The 18246-nt window shown below is 40.1% G+C and overlaps 2 protein-coding genes across 2 annotated transcripts; both read left to right on the top strand.

Moving 5' to 3' along the window:
• The first annotated feature begins 1045 nt into the window (after window positions 1-1045).
• Window positions 1046-17731, top strand: LOC139449595 (uncharacterized). Its single transcript, XM_071231059.1, has 2 exons — window positions 1046-1146; window positions 13595-17731. The coding sequence occupies exon 2, from the start codon at window positions 13599-13601 to the stop codon at window positions 15402-15404; it is 1806 nt and encodes a 601-aa protein (XP_071087160.1). The 5' UTR covers window positions 1046-1146; window positions 13595-13598; the 3' UTR covers window positions 15405-17731.
• LOC139450685 (uncharacterized) lies at window positions 6471-8992 on the top strand. The gene is made up of 2 exons (XM_071232489.1): window positions 6471-6540; window positions 7186-8992. Exon 2 carries the CDS (start codon window positions 7193-7195, stop codon window positions 8990-8992), a length of 1800 nt encoding a protein of 599 aa, XP_071088590.1. The 5' UTR covers window positions 6471-6540; window positions 7186-7192.
• Window positions 17732-18246: the final 515 nt, after the last annotated feature.

Here is an 18246-nt window from a genome sequence, read left to right as displayed (position 1 = left end):
TAATTTCATATCCATTATACTAAGCAGTGTTTGCGTCCCCTACATAAGCTATGGTGAAATATCTTGTTATTTAAAGTTCTCTTTTGGGGATGTACCCCAGAACTTCACTGTAATTTTGAATTAAATTCTAATTGGTCCTCGTCTACCTAGGTGTCTCTGGAAGAGTTGTCAGTCTGTACGGGCATACGGAAATAACATTTTTAAAGAATTTTCAGTTATCGATGAATCAATATGATCACAAAAAGGAATTAGTGAATCATAGACCAAATTGATTCTTTGCGCAAATGGTAACCCTATTAAGCACTGTCCCTGCAATATATGCGAGAGAGGACCCTCAAATTCAAGGTAGGTTACAGTACGCATTACTCGTTGTCCTTTGGAGATATATAATGCTTACAAATGTATTCAGTGTCGCCTCTCAATGGAACTATGCTGAAGGCGACGTATTGTGTTAATTGCGTGATGTTATTCGTTTCAAAGAACGAATCAAATATATTAAATCTTTCTCTTTATATTAAGCATGAATTAGCCAAAAGAAATGAATTAATCAAACAACATGTATATCCCAATGTGTAACATATATGATTGTATCTACATGCGTAACTCTTTCTTGTATATGGGCCGGTGGCCTTTTGCACAATAAACATCTTTGACATTGACTTGACTTTGACTATTGTTGTCATTGGACTCAAGTGTTAGACAATTCATTGTGAATATTTTTACGCGAAAGCCGAATATAACAAAATATTCAAAGTGATTGTAGAATTGTAATTGTTTTAAATATATGTACATTATGGTAGCAATAACACAATGGACGAAATGTCTTTTACATACTTAATGTAACTTACTTCACGCAGATTCTATTCGGCATACATTATCCGTCAAGTTCGCCTATATTCTGAAGGTATACAATCTGGCTTTTCGCGCAGTGTTGTTGTGGAATTTTAAGTGATCAATTTAGCTGTCGGGGTGAGATAATATCCGGTTGCAGTCAGGGATACAACACCCCACTCCATTGTCTATCATATATATAATAACACGGATGAAACTTAGAGAGGAGTGAAAGGTGACAGACCGTTGCAGTCAAAGGCCTGGGATCTCTAGAAACGCACCGGGTCGTATCAGTCAGAAAGTGTCCCGTAGGAGGTATGTAGCCTTGTGTTTTTAGTGCTTGATATAACTATCGTTGCAAATGGGACTATTCCGAAATGCATACAGTAATATTCTGTGGAACATGATGTCACGACAAGACATCGTTCGGTTTCTACATTCTGGCATATGATCAACAGTTCCAGAGTTCCAGAGATCCAGAGTTCCAGAGTTCCACCAAACGAGAGACCCGGGGCTCTCGCGATGTTATATTCGGTCACCTCGGCAAATAAAGAGGGAATGAATTTTATATCCTCTTGATAATTGAATACACCTCAATTGGAAAACCGGGGACGAATCGGTGTTTGGTATCATTTGCTTGTCGTTTGAAGGGATTGCATATCTTGTGGTCAGGCTCTGTAACGGCTGATTGTATACGTCCTCGAGTGTTCGTGCTTTCAATGACTGGTTCATGGCAGCGTGATATAGCACGAATTTATGTTGTTGACTGCGGCGTTAAACAACAGTTAACCAAAGTATAAGCTGGAGGAAGGGGGGGGGGGGGGGGGGGGAGTGGATTGCTGGGAAGGTATCCGGTGACAAAGTTATGAATTCGTGAAAATCCGTCTCCGAAGTAACAACAGGTTATAAGCAGCAATGCCCTAATGGACCCACTCCTCAAAGCTACACGGCGTTCGAATTGAGCAAAAATAACATAACACGTTCTTCTTTCAGGGTGAATCAATCAATGTATCATTCATTGTTACCAACACTGTGGGGGCAGTTGGGTAGCCTAGTGGTTAAAGCGTTGGCTCGTCACGCCGATGACACGGGTTAGATTCCCCACATGGGTACAATGTGTGAAGCCAATTTTTCCGGTGTCCCGATATTGCTGGAATATTGCTACAAAGCGGCGTAAAACCATACTCACTCACTCACTAACTTAGTGTTTCTAGTTTGTTTGTGATTTAGTTTCCTATTACTTTTGGGAAATAATCCATTTTCGTATGCACCTTGGCCTGACATGGATGTTGTTCAGCTTATATGTCTGACTGTCAGTGATGGTTATCGTACTCTGCAGTCTTAGTTAGGCCTATTATGTTTAATTACTGGATTCACATGCCCGTCCACCCATAGGGAATCAGGAATATTGTGTAAATAAAAGCAAAAACAACCTTTCCATATTTATAAGAAATCTCTAAAAATCCATTGTGCGATTCTGACCATATCAGGTAGAGGAGTTTATGAATCACTATCAAATAACCATGGTACCAGGTGTTCGTGAAAAGATGGTCGTATCCTGCCCCACACGCTTCTTTTGTCTGCTTCTGATAATCTCACCTACGAACAAAATGAAAACTTATTTCCCGGTCTGACCCAGTGCTCCAGGACACGAGACACTGCGACGATGAATTTTATTTATATCGTCACCAGTTTCCCAAGCAGTGAGTAGCTTCGACTAACATAGTCTATTATAATCTTTTATTCCACAGTTCATTTATCTCCTCTATGTTGTTCTATCTGATGCTGATTCCACAGTCATGGTGCAGGATTATGTGTGATTAGGTGTGACTTTGTTCTCATCTGAACGGTATATACATTAAAAACACCTAAATCTAAACTTGTAATAATTCGAAATCCGCAAACCAACTAATACAAAATGGCGTTTGTATTTATGAATGTGGACCTGTGACTACTTATACAAACATATATCCTTCTTATATTTATATATACTTGACACTTATATATTGAAACTTTACACTATATTATATGACAGCTCTGATAAATGTATATTTTAAAGGCAAAATAACTTGTTTGTTTAAGGAGATTAATGTCAACTGTTATTATTTAGATTTAATAAAAGGATTACCGTCTTTGTGATCAGATCAGATCACACACGTGCATACATGCACCTGGCATCATCACCAATTGATAGTGATTCATTAACACGTGCTTCCGATATTGTCGGAAACGTACAATGGACTCACAATTGAGATTACTTATATTTATGGAAACTGTTCTTGTATCTGTTAATCATATGTGATCACAATTATCCATGTCCACGTGTCATAAAATAGAACATCAACTGATCTAATCAGTGGTGATATTCGATAGCCTACAATTCATTAGAAGACTGGCTAACCTCTCTTTAGTTTGTGTGTGTGTGTGCGTGCGTGCGTGCGTGCGTGCGTGCGTGCGTGCGGGATTGTGTATTTGCTTGCAATATTCCTGTCTATGATGGGTGCCTGTAAACCACAGCATACAATACGCATCATTATACAAGCGAGTACGCCAGGACACAATACGCATCATTATACAGGCGTGTACACCAGGACACAATACGCATCATTAAACAGGCGTGTACGCCAGGACACAATACGCATCATCATACAGGCGTGTACACCAGGACACAATACGCATCATTGGACAGGCGTGTAGGCCAGGACACAATACACATCATTATACAGGCATGTACACCAGGACACAATACGCATCATTGTACAGACGTGTAGGCCAGGACACAATACGCATCATTATACAGACGTGTAGGCCAGGACACAATACGCATCATTGTACAGACGTTTACACCAGGACACAATACGCATCATTGTACAGGCGATTACACCAGGGTACAACACGCATCATTATACAGGCGTGTACACCAGGACACAATACGCATCATTATACAGGCGTGTACACCAGGACACAATACGCATCATTGTACAGGCGTGTAGGCCAGGACACAATACGCATCATTATACAGGCGTGTACACCAGGACACAATACGCATCATTGTACAGGCGTGTACACCAGGACACAATACGCATCATTATACAGGCATGTACACCAGGACACAATACGCATCATTGTACAGGCGTGTAGGCCAGGACACAATACGCATCATTATACAGGCGTGTAGGCCAGGACACAATACGCATCATTGTACAGACGTTTACACCAGGACACAATACGCATCATTGTACAGGCGATTACACCAGGGTACAACACGCATCATTATACAGGCGTGTACACCAGGACACAATACGCATCATTATACAGGCGTGTACACCAGGACACAATACGCATCATTGTACAGGCGTCTACACTAGGACATAGAACAAAATATCCCAGCCAGGATACGATACGTATGATGATACACACCCCTGGATTCGATACCTGTCATGGTACTTACGTCAGATAAGGGTAAGTATCATGGTACTAACCTACGGATCTTATGGCATTATTACACATGTCATCGGGGCAAAAAAGAATACAATACATACATCAGAATAAAATTGGTTACCACTGATGAAAATGTGTTTATAATGTAAACACATACAAGACATGTTTAGATCTAACCATGATTAGGAATGTGTTTTAATCCTAAACTGAATAGTACACATTTGATGTTTAATATCTAAACACATGTTGGTCTAAACATATGAATGAGCTATCGTCTGCCAGCCTAAATTCCTCCTCAACACAACCTAGTAACATGTTAAGAGTTTAAGCATGTTTAGAATTTACACAAACTTGCATAGCATATATATATCCGCAGGACTTACAACAAACCTGATACAACAGTAACAACAGATTGTACAACTATACCACGCTTAGTGAATGGTGACCATGACAACTGACATCTGTGTCTCCGCGGCACAGGAGGAAGAGTGAAGGCCTACAACGTGCAAGTTTGCAGGTTGTTATCCCGCCGTGGTTTATTACGTGTTGTGTTCATACATGTTTTGTTGCTGTACGATAGTATTTCTCTCATACAGGCAAGGGAAGCTAACAATGACAGTATAGCGGATTGCTACAGTAGGCCCTTAACATTTCCACACACACACACACACACACACACACACACACACACACACACACACACACACACACACACACACACACACACACACACACACATCCCCATTAAACACTAAAAAATTATTTTTTTTAATTACTTACAATCAATTTCAAAGTTGGTATACGGGTTTCACATTTAGACACATGGACCCATAGACAAGGGACGTGTTTTGCTTTATGTTTAGGACCTAAACACATTGTTTACTACAGGGTATACACAAACAAGGATACAATATGTATCATAATACATACACAAGAATACAATACACATCGTGATACGAACACCAAGGTACAATACATACACAAGGGTACAATTGCAGCTGAGACACCCACACAGTCATAGTACACACAATGGGTCACACGTGATTCACATGATCCACTTTATAGTCGGTTCTCACGACGACCGTGCGGTATCTAGGCTACCTAATTCCCATACATTTTACGGAAATACTTTCTACGATGCTATATGTCTTTTGAAACTTGAATAAGCTAAGGGAAATGATTTTGTGTGTGTGTGTCGGTTGTTTCGAAAATACCAACCTACATTTGTAAACCAAAAACACCAAAACACATTGTTGGTATTTGTATATGCTGCTTCATATGAGTGAGTGAGTGAGTGAGTCTGGTTTCATGCCGCTTTTAACAGTATTACAGTTATATCGCGGCGTGTCAGCTTAATGTTGGGGTAAAGCCCGAAGACGTTTACCACTTCGGTGAAACCTACGAGTACGGGTATGGTGCTGACAAACCTAGAAACATAATCGGGGCGAACAGGGATTCGAACCCACAACCATAGGTTTCTGGCGTGCCCAAGGGACGCAACTCTGCACGGCGAATCGCGGCGCCTTAGACGACTGGGCCACCCGTGCCCCCTGCTTCATATTAATGGCAACCTACACGGACACAGCAATAAAATCCCGATCCCATAAAAGCTGAGAAATATGAGCGATTTTTTACATTGAATATTAAGCTATAGATTCAAATACTTAAACTCCCATGGTTTAAAGTAAGGGGAGATATAAGATACCCGGTTTTAAACTGACATCGAACTCAGTCTATGATTATATAGGTGATATTTTTAGACGGCGTGTGAACCTGAAAGCCTTGATTATATTAAATATTTGCACATCATTCATCTGCAGAGTAACTGTAATACGTAAGAGTAACCATAGTACAGATCTGTATGTTGATCATCCCAAACACGTTACACGAGACTGAAATGCATGTAACTACAGGCGATAATGATCGCAACACTGAGATGCACCCGTCCAAGGTATTGGGTGTTGCCACGGTGCTTCCAAATAGTCAAACCCAGTACAAATTGCTTTTTCTGTATAGGCCTCTCCTTTCAACTATTTACGCGTGTTTATTCTACTATAAAGAATAAACGAGCTGTATTTGCATATGTGACAAGGTTAATGTTTCACATTAAGTCTTGTGTGCCCTATTTGGATTTCAACTGTTATATAAGGGGAGTGTCTTCGTACCCATTCTTTATGTCTATCAGCCGTGGTGGTGGTACGGCTTTTTGTCGACGCTTTGCTCTATCGCTTGTGCTGATAGTGAAAGACAAGAACAGATCAGGAAAAGGTATGTATATTATAATTTCTTTTTTAAAATATGTTTTCATTTAATTAATGCGAACCTTAAAACTTGAATAATCGCATAGTGTCCATAATAAGATATAATGTATTCTACTTTGATCATACATGTCCTACTTTGATCATACATGATCTACTTTGATCACACATGTTGAACAATGCGGTGCAATTATAATTTTAATTATGTATATTTATTTATATTTTTATTTAATAAGAATTCAAAAAGATACAGGAAACATCATAGAAGAAGTGCAGTACTAATAATAAGATTTCTTTTGATCAGGACATTATTCAATCTTCCCAATGAATACAAATCATGTCGTTATGTCAGTCGTTACTAAAACTCTGAAGATGTCTTTCATACGATACGATATGTTCATAATACATGTTTATCTCGCATGTTAGGTTTCCGATATCTGCTTACCCAGTGGCCTTGGGTATATATTGTGTATTTTTCGAAATGTTTTTGAACCACATAGACACTGCCTTGGTTTGCATAATGCATTAAAGTTTGATGTTTTGCGACTTGTTGAATGATGTTCATTTAAAAATGTAATTTCTGATCGGTTTGTCAAACATAAACGCGTATCAATTCGTTTCAAAAAAATAAACAGAATCAACTGTTTTATTTTAGGGACACGATGAAAGCAGTGGTGGTTCTGGTTACAATGGTGTTGGTGCTGAGCAAGGCATCAGCTCTACAGTGGACCTTTGAGGGGGAACTCACCCGGGGTAGTCACCAGGTCAACCGACGATTGGCTGCCTCTCAACAAGAAGTGGCGCATATTAGTCAGGGAGAAAGTCTCATCTTCCAAATCTGCCTGATGAAAGAGACGAATGTTACCTTCCGAGATATCGTGTTCTCCAATGACGGGGGACCTGACCGAGTCGTCGTCACGTTTGACAATATAGTCATTGGCGAGTTCAACACGGCTTCAGGAACAGACTTTGGTCGTCTGTGGAATGTGTTCCGTTACACGGGTACTCTAGGTAGCATCATGGCAGGCAGCGGGATTCACAGACTGGTGCTGCGGGCCGAGACGGCTGACTTCTGGGGAGTGGAAATAGACAGGGTTGTTATGGAGATCGACGACGAGCATCTCAACTCTGATATCTATCTCTGCAAATATCCCTGTTCCCAGGACGTGTCGCCTCTAACAGGTCCTCCGGCGGGTTCTGTCCCTGAGGGCTACATCTCACAGCAAAGCTACCCGACCGCCTGTGCCGAAGAAGACAATGTCGTTATCCCTGTGTTCCATAATTCAGTCAGCGAGTATGTAGTCACAGCCAAACTTCCCGCATACCACTCATTCAAAAATGAAAGAGCCCCCAATTTTGACAATTGCAGTTTTGCAAGTGACGTCTACTGGAACTTCACCAACATTGACGTAGCGTCTCTGTCAAGAACCGCACAGCAATCAGTCCAGGCTACTCTAGACCTGAAAGCTAAATCTGTCAACCCCGACGGGACAAAGACACTCCAGATTGGAACAGCATTTTCAGTCGTCAATCTGGCAGACCCTCAGATCGGAGGTAACATCCACCTAACTCTAAGTGGAATAGGCGGTGCCGCAAGTGTCACCCTTCTGTATAAAGGGGGAAGCGCCACTGGGTACACTCAATTGAATACGTTCAGATTTTCAACCAACAATCCGTCATATGTCTGGCCCATTCCTGATTTCACTTGGACACAAACCTCTAACGATCTTCTCCTGTTTTTAGTATCAAACCAGAGTGATGTCGTGAACATCGACGAGTTCTATCTGCAGACACGGGAAACGAAGGGAGACACATTTTTCACCATTTACAAGGGGGATGTCGTGGTTAATGGAGTAACGAAAGACCTTTGGTGGAGGACGAACGAGACAATGGATGTGTCACTGACCACGTCTACGACCACTTGGACAACACACTATATCCAGGTATATGTCCCAATCCCATGGTCCGGTGGCTGGTGCCAAGTAATGGTTCTGTACGAAGATGGGAATGTAAGACTCCTTCCTACCACTCCTGATGGCACCGATTGGATCCCATTTGGTTCCTCTATCGTTGTTGGACAAAGTAATATAGAGGCTCGTCCAAGTGCACCAATCACCAAGCTGAAGATTGACCCGGCAGCGTTGACCTTTGACGTGGTGTACGCTGACGGCGGAACGGCAACCATGACCCTCCTCCCCCTCGTCGAAAGGACAGAACTACGTCTCTCCAACATCAACATGACTCGGAATACAACAGCCTACCCCTTTGCCACATTCCGGTCGATGTATATAGAAGGCGCCAACGCCGACTGTGACACCGTAGCCTCCAACACACAGAGTCCTGAACACATCATGGACAGATGGGGCACCATCAGCGGATCGTTGTTCGGCTTCCTGCGTCGCTGTCACTCCCGACATCTTACACAAAGCCCCGATCTTTACTTGGGTATCATGCAGGGATAAGTTCCAATTTCATGGAATTTGCTACTGCATATGTGATTTGAATCCTTTTTCAGGGAAATATACACACATTCAACTCTGGATGTTACCCTGACTTTAAAGAACAAAACATTCTACCTGTCCTCTGTGTATCTTTTTTCAAATATTTTTCATAATAAAAGTCATGTGGCCCTATTGTTCCCTGTTGTTGATGTGGGTATTCTATTAGGAAAACACTCTTTGTAGCCGCACGTCAATATCAAATCGTTTTTGGGAGCAGCACAATTATACGCAGCTGGAAGAATTACATATTTGTACATGTTTTGAAAACTGACAGTAGAGGTTAAAGTAAATATAGGTATTGTGTTGGGTTTTGTAGATATTATTTTTTACCACTCGAATGGACGAAGGTATAACTTAATGGTTGGCTCGTTACGCTGAGGATCAGGGTCCGAATCCTCAAACTGTTACGATGTGCGAAGCCCATTATTTGTGCCCAAATGACGTTGGTTGTGTTCCTGGGTATCTATCATAGTAACGAAATGTTGGGAAAATGTCTATTGGAGCTGAAATTACCAAATAGCTCTGCCGTCGCAATACAATATAGATGGGAGTAGAAAATGTTCAACTGAAGACAAGCTTCCAAATAAATAAAGCGACAAAACCCTTTCCACATCCAATAGAAATTGCCACATAAAGCAGAGTAGATTGTACGATTCCGACTACATCATGAGCATGTGTTTATGAATCATGGCCTTATGAAACTATGACGTCAAAGTAGAAACCCTGTACAACGTAATGCAAGACCTCCTGCTATCTATTCTGGGTGATATGGCTGGAATATTGTCGACTGCGGGTTAAACAACAAACATACAAGTAAATATAGTCAGCATTTGCTGCAGCACCACAGAAACTTCTTCCAATGGTTTTCACCAAGGTGGGAAACTTCTTTCTTGCATCTCTTTGGATATTTCTCTCGTGATGTGCTAGATTTTGTATGCTCAACATGGCGTTAAACCAGCTGACTGAGTAACTGTTGGGTTTCCAAATGGGGCACGGGTTGGACATTCATCTAAAGAGCCGCAATTTGCTGTGCAGAGTTGCACTCTTAGGGTAGCCAGACACCTATGACCATGGGTTTGAATCCCAGGTTCGCCCTGATTGTGTTTCTACATTTGCCAGTACCCATGTATGTCTAAGACCTGCATAACCTTGGGCGTTCCTCTACATTGGGGTAACATGCCACGATATAACTGAAAAGCGGTGTTTAACCATTTAACCATTCACTCACATGCTACCTGGAAGAAGTTTACGTGTCGTTGTTGGATCTGAGTGAGGACTAACAGTACACACGTAACCCCAACCCACATGCCTTAAATCTAACCACTGAGACGGGTACGTCACCAGCACTTACTGCGGTGTTCGGTGAACCTACAGCTTTTATTTCCATTTTGTTTAGACCATTTCTCGTCACATGACAGGTAGATGACTAGACCGTGACTCATCAGGACGTTACAGTGTTATCAAAAGGAAGTTGTTGCAGGTCTGGTAATTAACGACAGCACATGCTGTTATTGCTGCTGTGGGGCAGTTGTTAGTTACTTGAGAGCTGTTGGAACGTACAGATGATCTTTGACGAAGTCGGTTTCGCTGAAATGTGTGGGCGTTGAAACTTATAACTACCCGAACATGGCATTCTAGTTATGAAGAGCACTGTGACGCCCGAGACAATTAGCATGACATGACCACTAAGACATTAGTTGGTATAATAATCTTGTCATGATATTTTCATTTTTTAAGGTTTCAAACTTCACTGTAGGCATTTCTTTTTTCACAAGAAAACGTTACCTGTACTATCGTTAAATCTCAAGAGAACATATGAAGGGTTCTGCCTACATTTATTGAATGAAATGAGTTTTTGCTGTGCGCCTTGAACTAAGATAAGGCAATGAGTTTAAACATAATCGTCACAGGCCAATGCCAGAAACTGCTCTATATTGTGAATATACCGCGCATTATCAATCTATATCTTTTCAGTATGAAAGTCATAGGCCCATATATAATAACAATTTACATGTATGGTAGTGGTAACATACATAATTTTAAACATTGTTTAACAAATACTTTCTTCTTTCATTCGTATGATAAAACAGGCATTGTGATTACATTCGTTCTGTATAGTTTGTGGCAATGTATCTTTTAAATATATGCATATTTACATTAGTGATACATGTGTTTGGTAAGTATTTAATCCTAATAGCACACACACATACTTTACATTTAAACATTAATCCCGGGATCTGCCTACAAGCTCTATCATTTCCGCAACTACGGAGATCCTTAATAATGTTCAGATGTGGTATCTTTAATTAAAATTTTAAATATTCAACTGTGTGGAAGATTAAAAGTTAATGATATTAGTATAGCGACGTGCCAGTATTGTTTGAACTTGCAGAGAGATCAATTAAATATCTTATTTGAATGTATTTTCTATACGGAAGAAAGAAAGAAACATATTCCTAATTTCTATACCAATAACCCAAACTACAAACATATGTTTTTACGTATTTGTAAACAAAGTTTCAAAGAATAATAGAATTGTATAGAGTTGTATATGACTGATCTTAACAGGCGCCGTGTACATATAATCTGAAACACTGTCACTGTATATTCATCCGCTATACCCTCTCATGCATATTTCGATGATTTTTTGCAACCTACCTTCATTATTAATTTTCCTAATTGTAATAGTCCTACTCTAAGCTTCGCCACAACATTTCAAAGCTTTAATTCGCTAATTGCATAAAAATACATTTGGTTGTAACCTGCTCTTCTATTCTCTAGAATGGATATACTTTGTACTGTGTATTGCGGGAGGCGCACTAAAACCCAACAATAGGAATATTCGGTTCGTTAGATTCAATTAAAAATTAATCAATGTTCGGACAAGACTAACAAGTAATTTTTCAATATCTTTCAGGAGATAATAATATAATTTTAAAAACAAAATCCACATTCCACGAAATATATAATGGTTGACCACTATGCTGAATGTTTGAGTAGCGAGCACTAGTGAGGACTTAAGGAAGGAGGAATAAAAATAATAATAATTATAATAATAATAATAATAAAATAATAACAATAATTCCACAGTTTTCTAAAACGAGCCAAGGATGTGGGACATAATCTCAATGTCGGTGTTGATTTTGTTGATGGTTCTGTACTGCTGGACGGTACAGAAATGAGTAGCAACCAAGCGAAGTGCCATATCAAGTCGGCCCAGACTCACGTTTTAAAGGACAGGCTATCTGATCGACCACTGTTTCGACTTTATCTGCAGTGTGTTGAGAAGATCAGCAATCCTGCAGAGTCCTTCACTTGGATGAAGTCGTCTGGCCTGAAAAGTGAAACAGAAGGTTTTCTGTTTGCTGCCCAGGACCAGTCACTTCCCACTCGAAACCGTCAATGTGTGATTTGGCATCAAAATGTAAATATGAAATGTAGATTATGTAATGAATTTAATGAGACTGTCCAACACATTGTCAGTGGATACCCAGCTTTGGCACAAAATAAGTATCTTAAACGACATGATGGTGTAGCTCGATCGTTTTATTACCTACTTCGTCATGCTTGTAGTTTAGACACAGCGGCCCACCCATGGTACGACCCTGAATATGTAGATGGCATCATTGAAAATGATATCCAGGCCAACAAACCTGATCTTGTCCTTTTTGATAAATCCAATGAAATCATTTATATCATTGAATTTTCTGTCCCCTTTGACACAAATGTGATTGACAAGATTGAGGGAAAACATGACAAAAATCCAGGCCTCACTTTCGAAATGTCACGCTTGCAACCAAAGTACCAGGTTGTCCGACTCCCAAGTGTTCTCGCTGCCTTAGGTTTGGTACCTCCCAATCTGTTGGCTGACATCGGGAGAGTACCCGGGTTTGCTACCAGGAATACAGCCTTCTGACAATCTGGGTAATGCAGAAGGCTGCAGTATTGGGGAGTCTGCACATTCTCCGAAAAGTTCTGGGTGGATTTGACTAGGCAGCACTTCCTGGGAAAAGTCCCATTCGCTGCCTGGGCTGTGTTTAGAGGGGGCAGGGGCCCTGAGCTGATGATGAGCCTCATAATAATGTGCACTTATAATGCGCTAGCCTCCATGTAGAAAGATTGCTCAAAGAGCTACATTCAAATGTCACTCTGGAAAGCTTTTTTGAACAAATGTGTCTTTAGGTTTGCTTTCAATGTCTGAAATGTTGAGGAAAGTCTAATCTCAAGTGGAAGATCATTCCATAACTTTGGGGCAGCCACAGTGAAAATCTTTAGTTCATAGCTGGAAAGTCTATACTGAGGAACAGATAGCAGGTGTTGATCGAAGAGTTTTTGGTGGATTATGAAGCTGGAGCAGAGTGGAGAGATAAGCTGAGAGGAATATGTCGAGTCTGTTTCTAAACTTGAACGCCGACTGGCTGCAATAAAGATCACACACTAAGATACCCAGTATGATGAAATCAAAACTGCTTCCATCAGCCTCTGGCGTGAGTATTTCATTATAGCTCAACTATGAATAAAAGTGTTTTGTTAAGTGAATGATGAATGACTTTTATTTTTCAGAAAGATGAACTGTAGTCAGGTCGTCGTTTTAATTTTGATGGTGTGGACGGAGTTCACGTCAGCGGCGCTTTGGACGCTAGAGGCCGAGGACTCGAAAGGTCAACATATCAGAAACTACAGATCAAAAGCATCTGGGTATCAGTCTGTCCTCCTCTACCAGGGGAGCTCTATCATATTCTCGATCTGTTTCATACAGACGACAAACCTAACTGTCAAAGATGTTGTCTTTTCCAACGATGGTCACTCTGACAACGTCAGTGTCGGCATGGACAACTTGGCCATTGGCTCTTTCCGGACACGAAGACATGACACTGGCGGCCAATCCTGGAACATATTTTATCATTCTGGTGAACTCGGAAGTACGATAGTTACAGGTGGGATGCATCGATTGAGCATATATGCCAATGAAACTGATCGTTGGGGCCTCGAAATTGATAAAATTGTGATAGAAATAGCGGATGATCATCTCAATACGGACATTCTGCATTGTAGACTGCCATGTTCTCAGGATACTCCTGTGCTTAAAAACCCTCAGCGAGAGTCAGTATCAGAAGGTTATATCACTCAGAAAAGTTATCCAACAGCATGCGCTGAGGAGGATAACGTTCATATCCCCGTGTTTCATGAATCTGTCAGTGAATACACCATCAGTGCAACCTTACCAATGTACCATTCCTTCAGAAATGAAATTTATCAAGATTTTGAAAATTGCTCCTTTGCTGAAGCAGTGTTCTGGAACTATACCAATGTGAACCTCAAGTCCATTCTCAACCTCACTGACCCGAACACTCTTAGTGTGTTGGGCTCACAAGTTAACAGCCACGGTATTGCAACAATTCATCTTGGTCTTTTATTCTATCTTAACACACCAAAAGAGGGAGTGTTTAATTCTGAGATGGGTGGAGTTATCTCCTTGTCTTTAAGTGGCATCATGGATGTTGCTACGGTCACAGTTCTCTGCCGGGGAAAGTTTAACAGATACACAACTTTACAAACGTACCAGTTTACAAACGCATCTCATACCTTTGAATGGCAAGTTCCTGATTATATCTTGGGTGCAAATGCAAATCACGTCATCTTGGTAATCGTAACAAGCCACCCAGAAACTATTACTATAAACCATTTTTACATCCAAAGACGGGCCTTTGAAGGCGATAGAATGTTTGAAATCTATAAAGAAGACATTATTATCGAAGGTCTGCATGTGGATTTCTGGTGGCAGCAAAATACAACGATGGAGGTGACTTTGTCAACGACTTCTCAGTCATGGACTGCCCATTATATACGATTCTATGTCCCGGTCCCATGGTCAAATAATGGCTGGTGCCAGATAATGGTTCTCTATCAAGATGGAAATGTTCGTTTACTTCCAATGACACCACCAGGAGCTTCATGGATACCTTTCGGATCTTCAGTGCTTATTGGTCAAACGGACAAAACAATGAGGCCAAGTGCTCCAATTTCCAAAGTAACAATTAACCCTAGATATCTCACCCTTGACGTGGTGTATGCCGACGGTGGCACGGCGAGTTTGACCCTCCTCCCTCTTGTTGAGAGGACAGAACTACGTGTCACCAACATCAACATGGCCAGGGACACGACGACCAACCCCTTTGCAACGTTCCGATCGATGTACGTTGAAGGTGGCAACGCCGACTCTGACAGCGTAGCCTCGGACACCCAGAGCGCTGTACACGTAATGGACAACTGGGGAAATATCACGGGAACGGTGTTCGGAATATTTCGTCGGTGTCAGTCCACTCATCTTACTCAGAGTCCAGATTTGAATCTGAGGATCGTTAAAACCTGAAATGGTTTTAAGTCATCGGTTGCAACTAAATGTTAAATGTTAGAGACTATACCTATCAATCTTGAACTTGTTTAAAAGATTTATATGGCTATGTTCAATGGTCTTTTCTGTATTTCCCGACCCATCAAATATTAAGAGAAATTTCATTTGAAAGTGCAAAAAGGAAATGCGGAAAAAAACATTCAGAATCGGACATTAACTAGTTTTACCCAGCATAGATACTGTACCCGTAAGGAATGAGTTTTCCAACCATTTTCCACCAATTTGTAGAAATAGTTTAATCGTAATGTTTATGCTTCTATTCGACATGTGTATACTCGTAATGTTTATCAGGTGTAATTTTGTAATATTCCGATGCTTTTGAATTAATGATTGTGTGGATATGCTCTCATTACGTAAACAGTTATGTCATTATTTCGTTTCCGGTACATGCTGATTACGTAGTGTTGTATAAAACAATCGTTATTTTAGTACAGTCAAACACCGTTGTGTCGAACTTTGATATGTCGAGCGTACGGTTGTCTTGAATAAAAGCCCTGATTATTCTTTCTTTAGTAATCATTATCGGATGTGTCGAACCTTGCATAACTCGAAATATTTCAACTTTGACATGGATTATTATATGTATTTATGTCATCGCGTTGTAACTTTGTATAATATCACATCCTGGTTTATTTTTATTTTTATTTTCGAACTAAATCTTTGTAGATGCTCCCAAACGATGGAAAAGAACTACATATAAGTTATGCTTCTATTCGACATGTGTTAAAAATCCTTTATGATAAATGTTATTGATAGTTATTTTAAGACGTAAATTTGTGAGCTCTTTGAATTCAAAACTATACTCAGACAGAAAACGTTGGATTGAATTTCTTTTCACGGTTTATATGTCTATGATAAAATATCAGTTTCGATAATTTTCATTTACAGTAAATAAATATTTTCAAAAGAAAAGCCCTCAGATATGAAATACTTTAAATGTGGACATATAAAACACATATGAATGTGCTCGCCACTCCTATAAACGTAGGACACCAGATGGTTTATACCTCTTAATTGATATTACTTTCAACTTTCAACAAGCAAGTGTGTCATTTTTTGAAAGAGTGTGGGTAACAGTTTAATTCAAAACCGATAGACCACATGTCATTCATGCAATGCTATGATGTTGTATTTTACGCCAGTGGTACATGTTCTTTTGATACGGCATTATGAATGAACAAGGATAGATTTTAAAGGAAACTCCATTTTAGGAGTATTAGAACTTAATAAGAAGAGAGTGAGTGAGTATGATTTTCACAGAAATGGGCTTCTCACATTGTACCCATGTGATGAATCGAATCCGGGTGTTTGGCGTGACGAGCGAACCAGTAGGCTACTCCACCGTCTCCTCGAAACTTACTGCTTGGACAAGTAGCAAAAATTGAGTTTATATAGTAAAACGGCATGTATAGTACTCATCGTCGACTGCGGTGAGGTTGCAGAGAGAGTATATGATTTATGTTTTTGGTACGTGACATGCGTTTGCATCGTCTAGTGGTTAACTCTTCACGTTGAAGATTCACATCCTTATGGGCACAATGAGTTACACTTCTTTGCCCGCCATTGTAAAGCTGGAGTAGTGTTAAAAGCGGCGTAAAACTCTACTCACTCACTCTTTTTTTTTAATTTACCCCTTTGCAACAACGTCATAAAATTTGCCCCGGAAGTTGACCAAGAACCGTTACCCATCACAACCTCCAAGGCGAAACAAATTTGTTTCAAATTTTAAATCGATTCAGTAATGTTTGTCGCGTTCAGTAGGCAGCGGGTGTGCAGCTATTCAACTGGTTCAGTCGGTAAGTTACATTTGTCAACGTTTGGCCACATTTCGGTTACATAGCCTCTGGAGTGCATTTGAATATTGAAGTTTTTACAGTCTCGAATTTCATGTCACGTCAAGGTTAGATTTTGGTGATTACTTTGTATTTATTGCGTTTTTATGTAAAAGGGGATTGTTTATGGCTTTCACGTAATAAAAAGAATTTTATATATGATGTTTATCTTTAGCATTCAAAAAAATCTTTAAACAGATCTGAGACGTGGGAAATGTGTTTGTTTATTAGTACCTTGGGGGTCTAAACATAAATATATAGCTTTTTTTCTTTCTTCAAATGTCCTAATGGGAAGACATAAAAACACCTTATGTTAACTGTATTGATTTAGATACCCATTCCTTTGACGGAATGGAAAGTGTAATATTTTTTATTGGTGTATATATGGTGTTTAGCCTATGATCAGAATAGCTCTACGTGAAATATGCATGCAAAACACAAATGGTATTTCAATGTGCCATAAGTGCAAATATAATTCATTTAGGCCAAAAATGTATTATTAGATTTCCATTCGAGTTTGCATTAACTGTAAACGGATGTAAATGGCATGAAGGCTGAATTTTGTGGGATTTGTTTGTTTGTTTATTTGTTGTTTAACGCCGCACTCAGCAATTTATGTGTGACGGCGGTCTGTAAATAAAGGAGTCTGGGCCAGACAATCCAGTGATTGACATCATGATCATCGATCCACGCAATTGGGATACGATGACATGCATCAACCAAGTTAGCGAGCCTGACCACCCGATGCCGTTAGTCTCCTCTTACGACATGCATAGTCGCATTTTACGGCAAACATGGGTTGCTGAAGACCTATTCTAACCCGGATCTTTACGGGCAAAAGGGAACACAATGCAATGTAGTTCGTATGAGGTTATTGGGGACGATATAATTATATGAGGCTGGGTGTTTTACAGTGAGTAGGGCGGTGATGAAAAAAATCTAATAATTGATATATTATAACCTTATGA

Source organism: Haliotis cracherodii, unplaced genomic scaffold (genome assembly GCF_022045235.1).
Source record: "Haliotis cracherodii isolate W230 unplaced genomic scaffold, xgHalCrac1.p SCAF_8, whole genome shotgun sequence".
Taxonomy (NCBI): domain Eukaryota; kingdom Metazoa; phylum Mollusca; class Gastropoda; order Lepetellida; family Haliotidae; genus Haliotis; species Haliotis cracherodii.
The sequence above is the reverse complement of the archived record's forward strand: the minus strand, read 5'-3'. Positions and strand labels throughout refer to the sequence as shown.

What these genes read in the sequence shown, in the direction of transcription:
- LOC139450685 (XM_071232489.1), top strand. Translation starts at nt 7,193, where the DNA reads ATGAAAGCAGTGGTGGTTCTGGTTACAATGGTGTTGGTGCTGAGCAAG.
- LOC139449595 (XM_071231059.1), top strand. Translation starts at nt 13,599, where the DNA reads ATGAACTGTAGTCAGGTCGTCGTTTTAATTTTGATGGTGTGGACGGAG.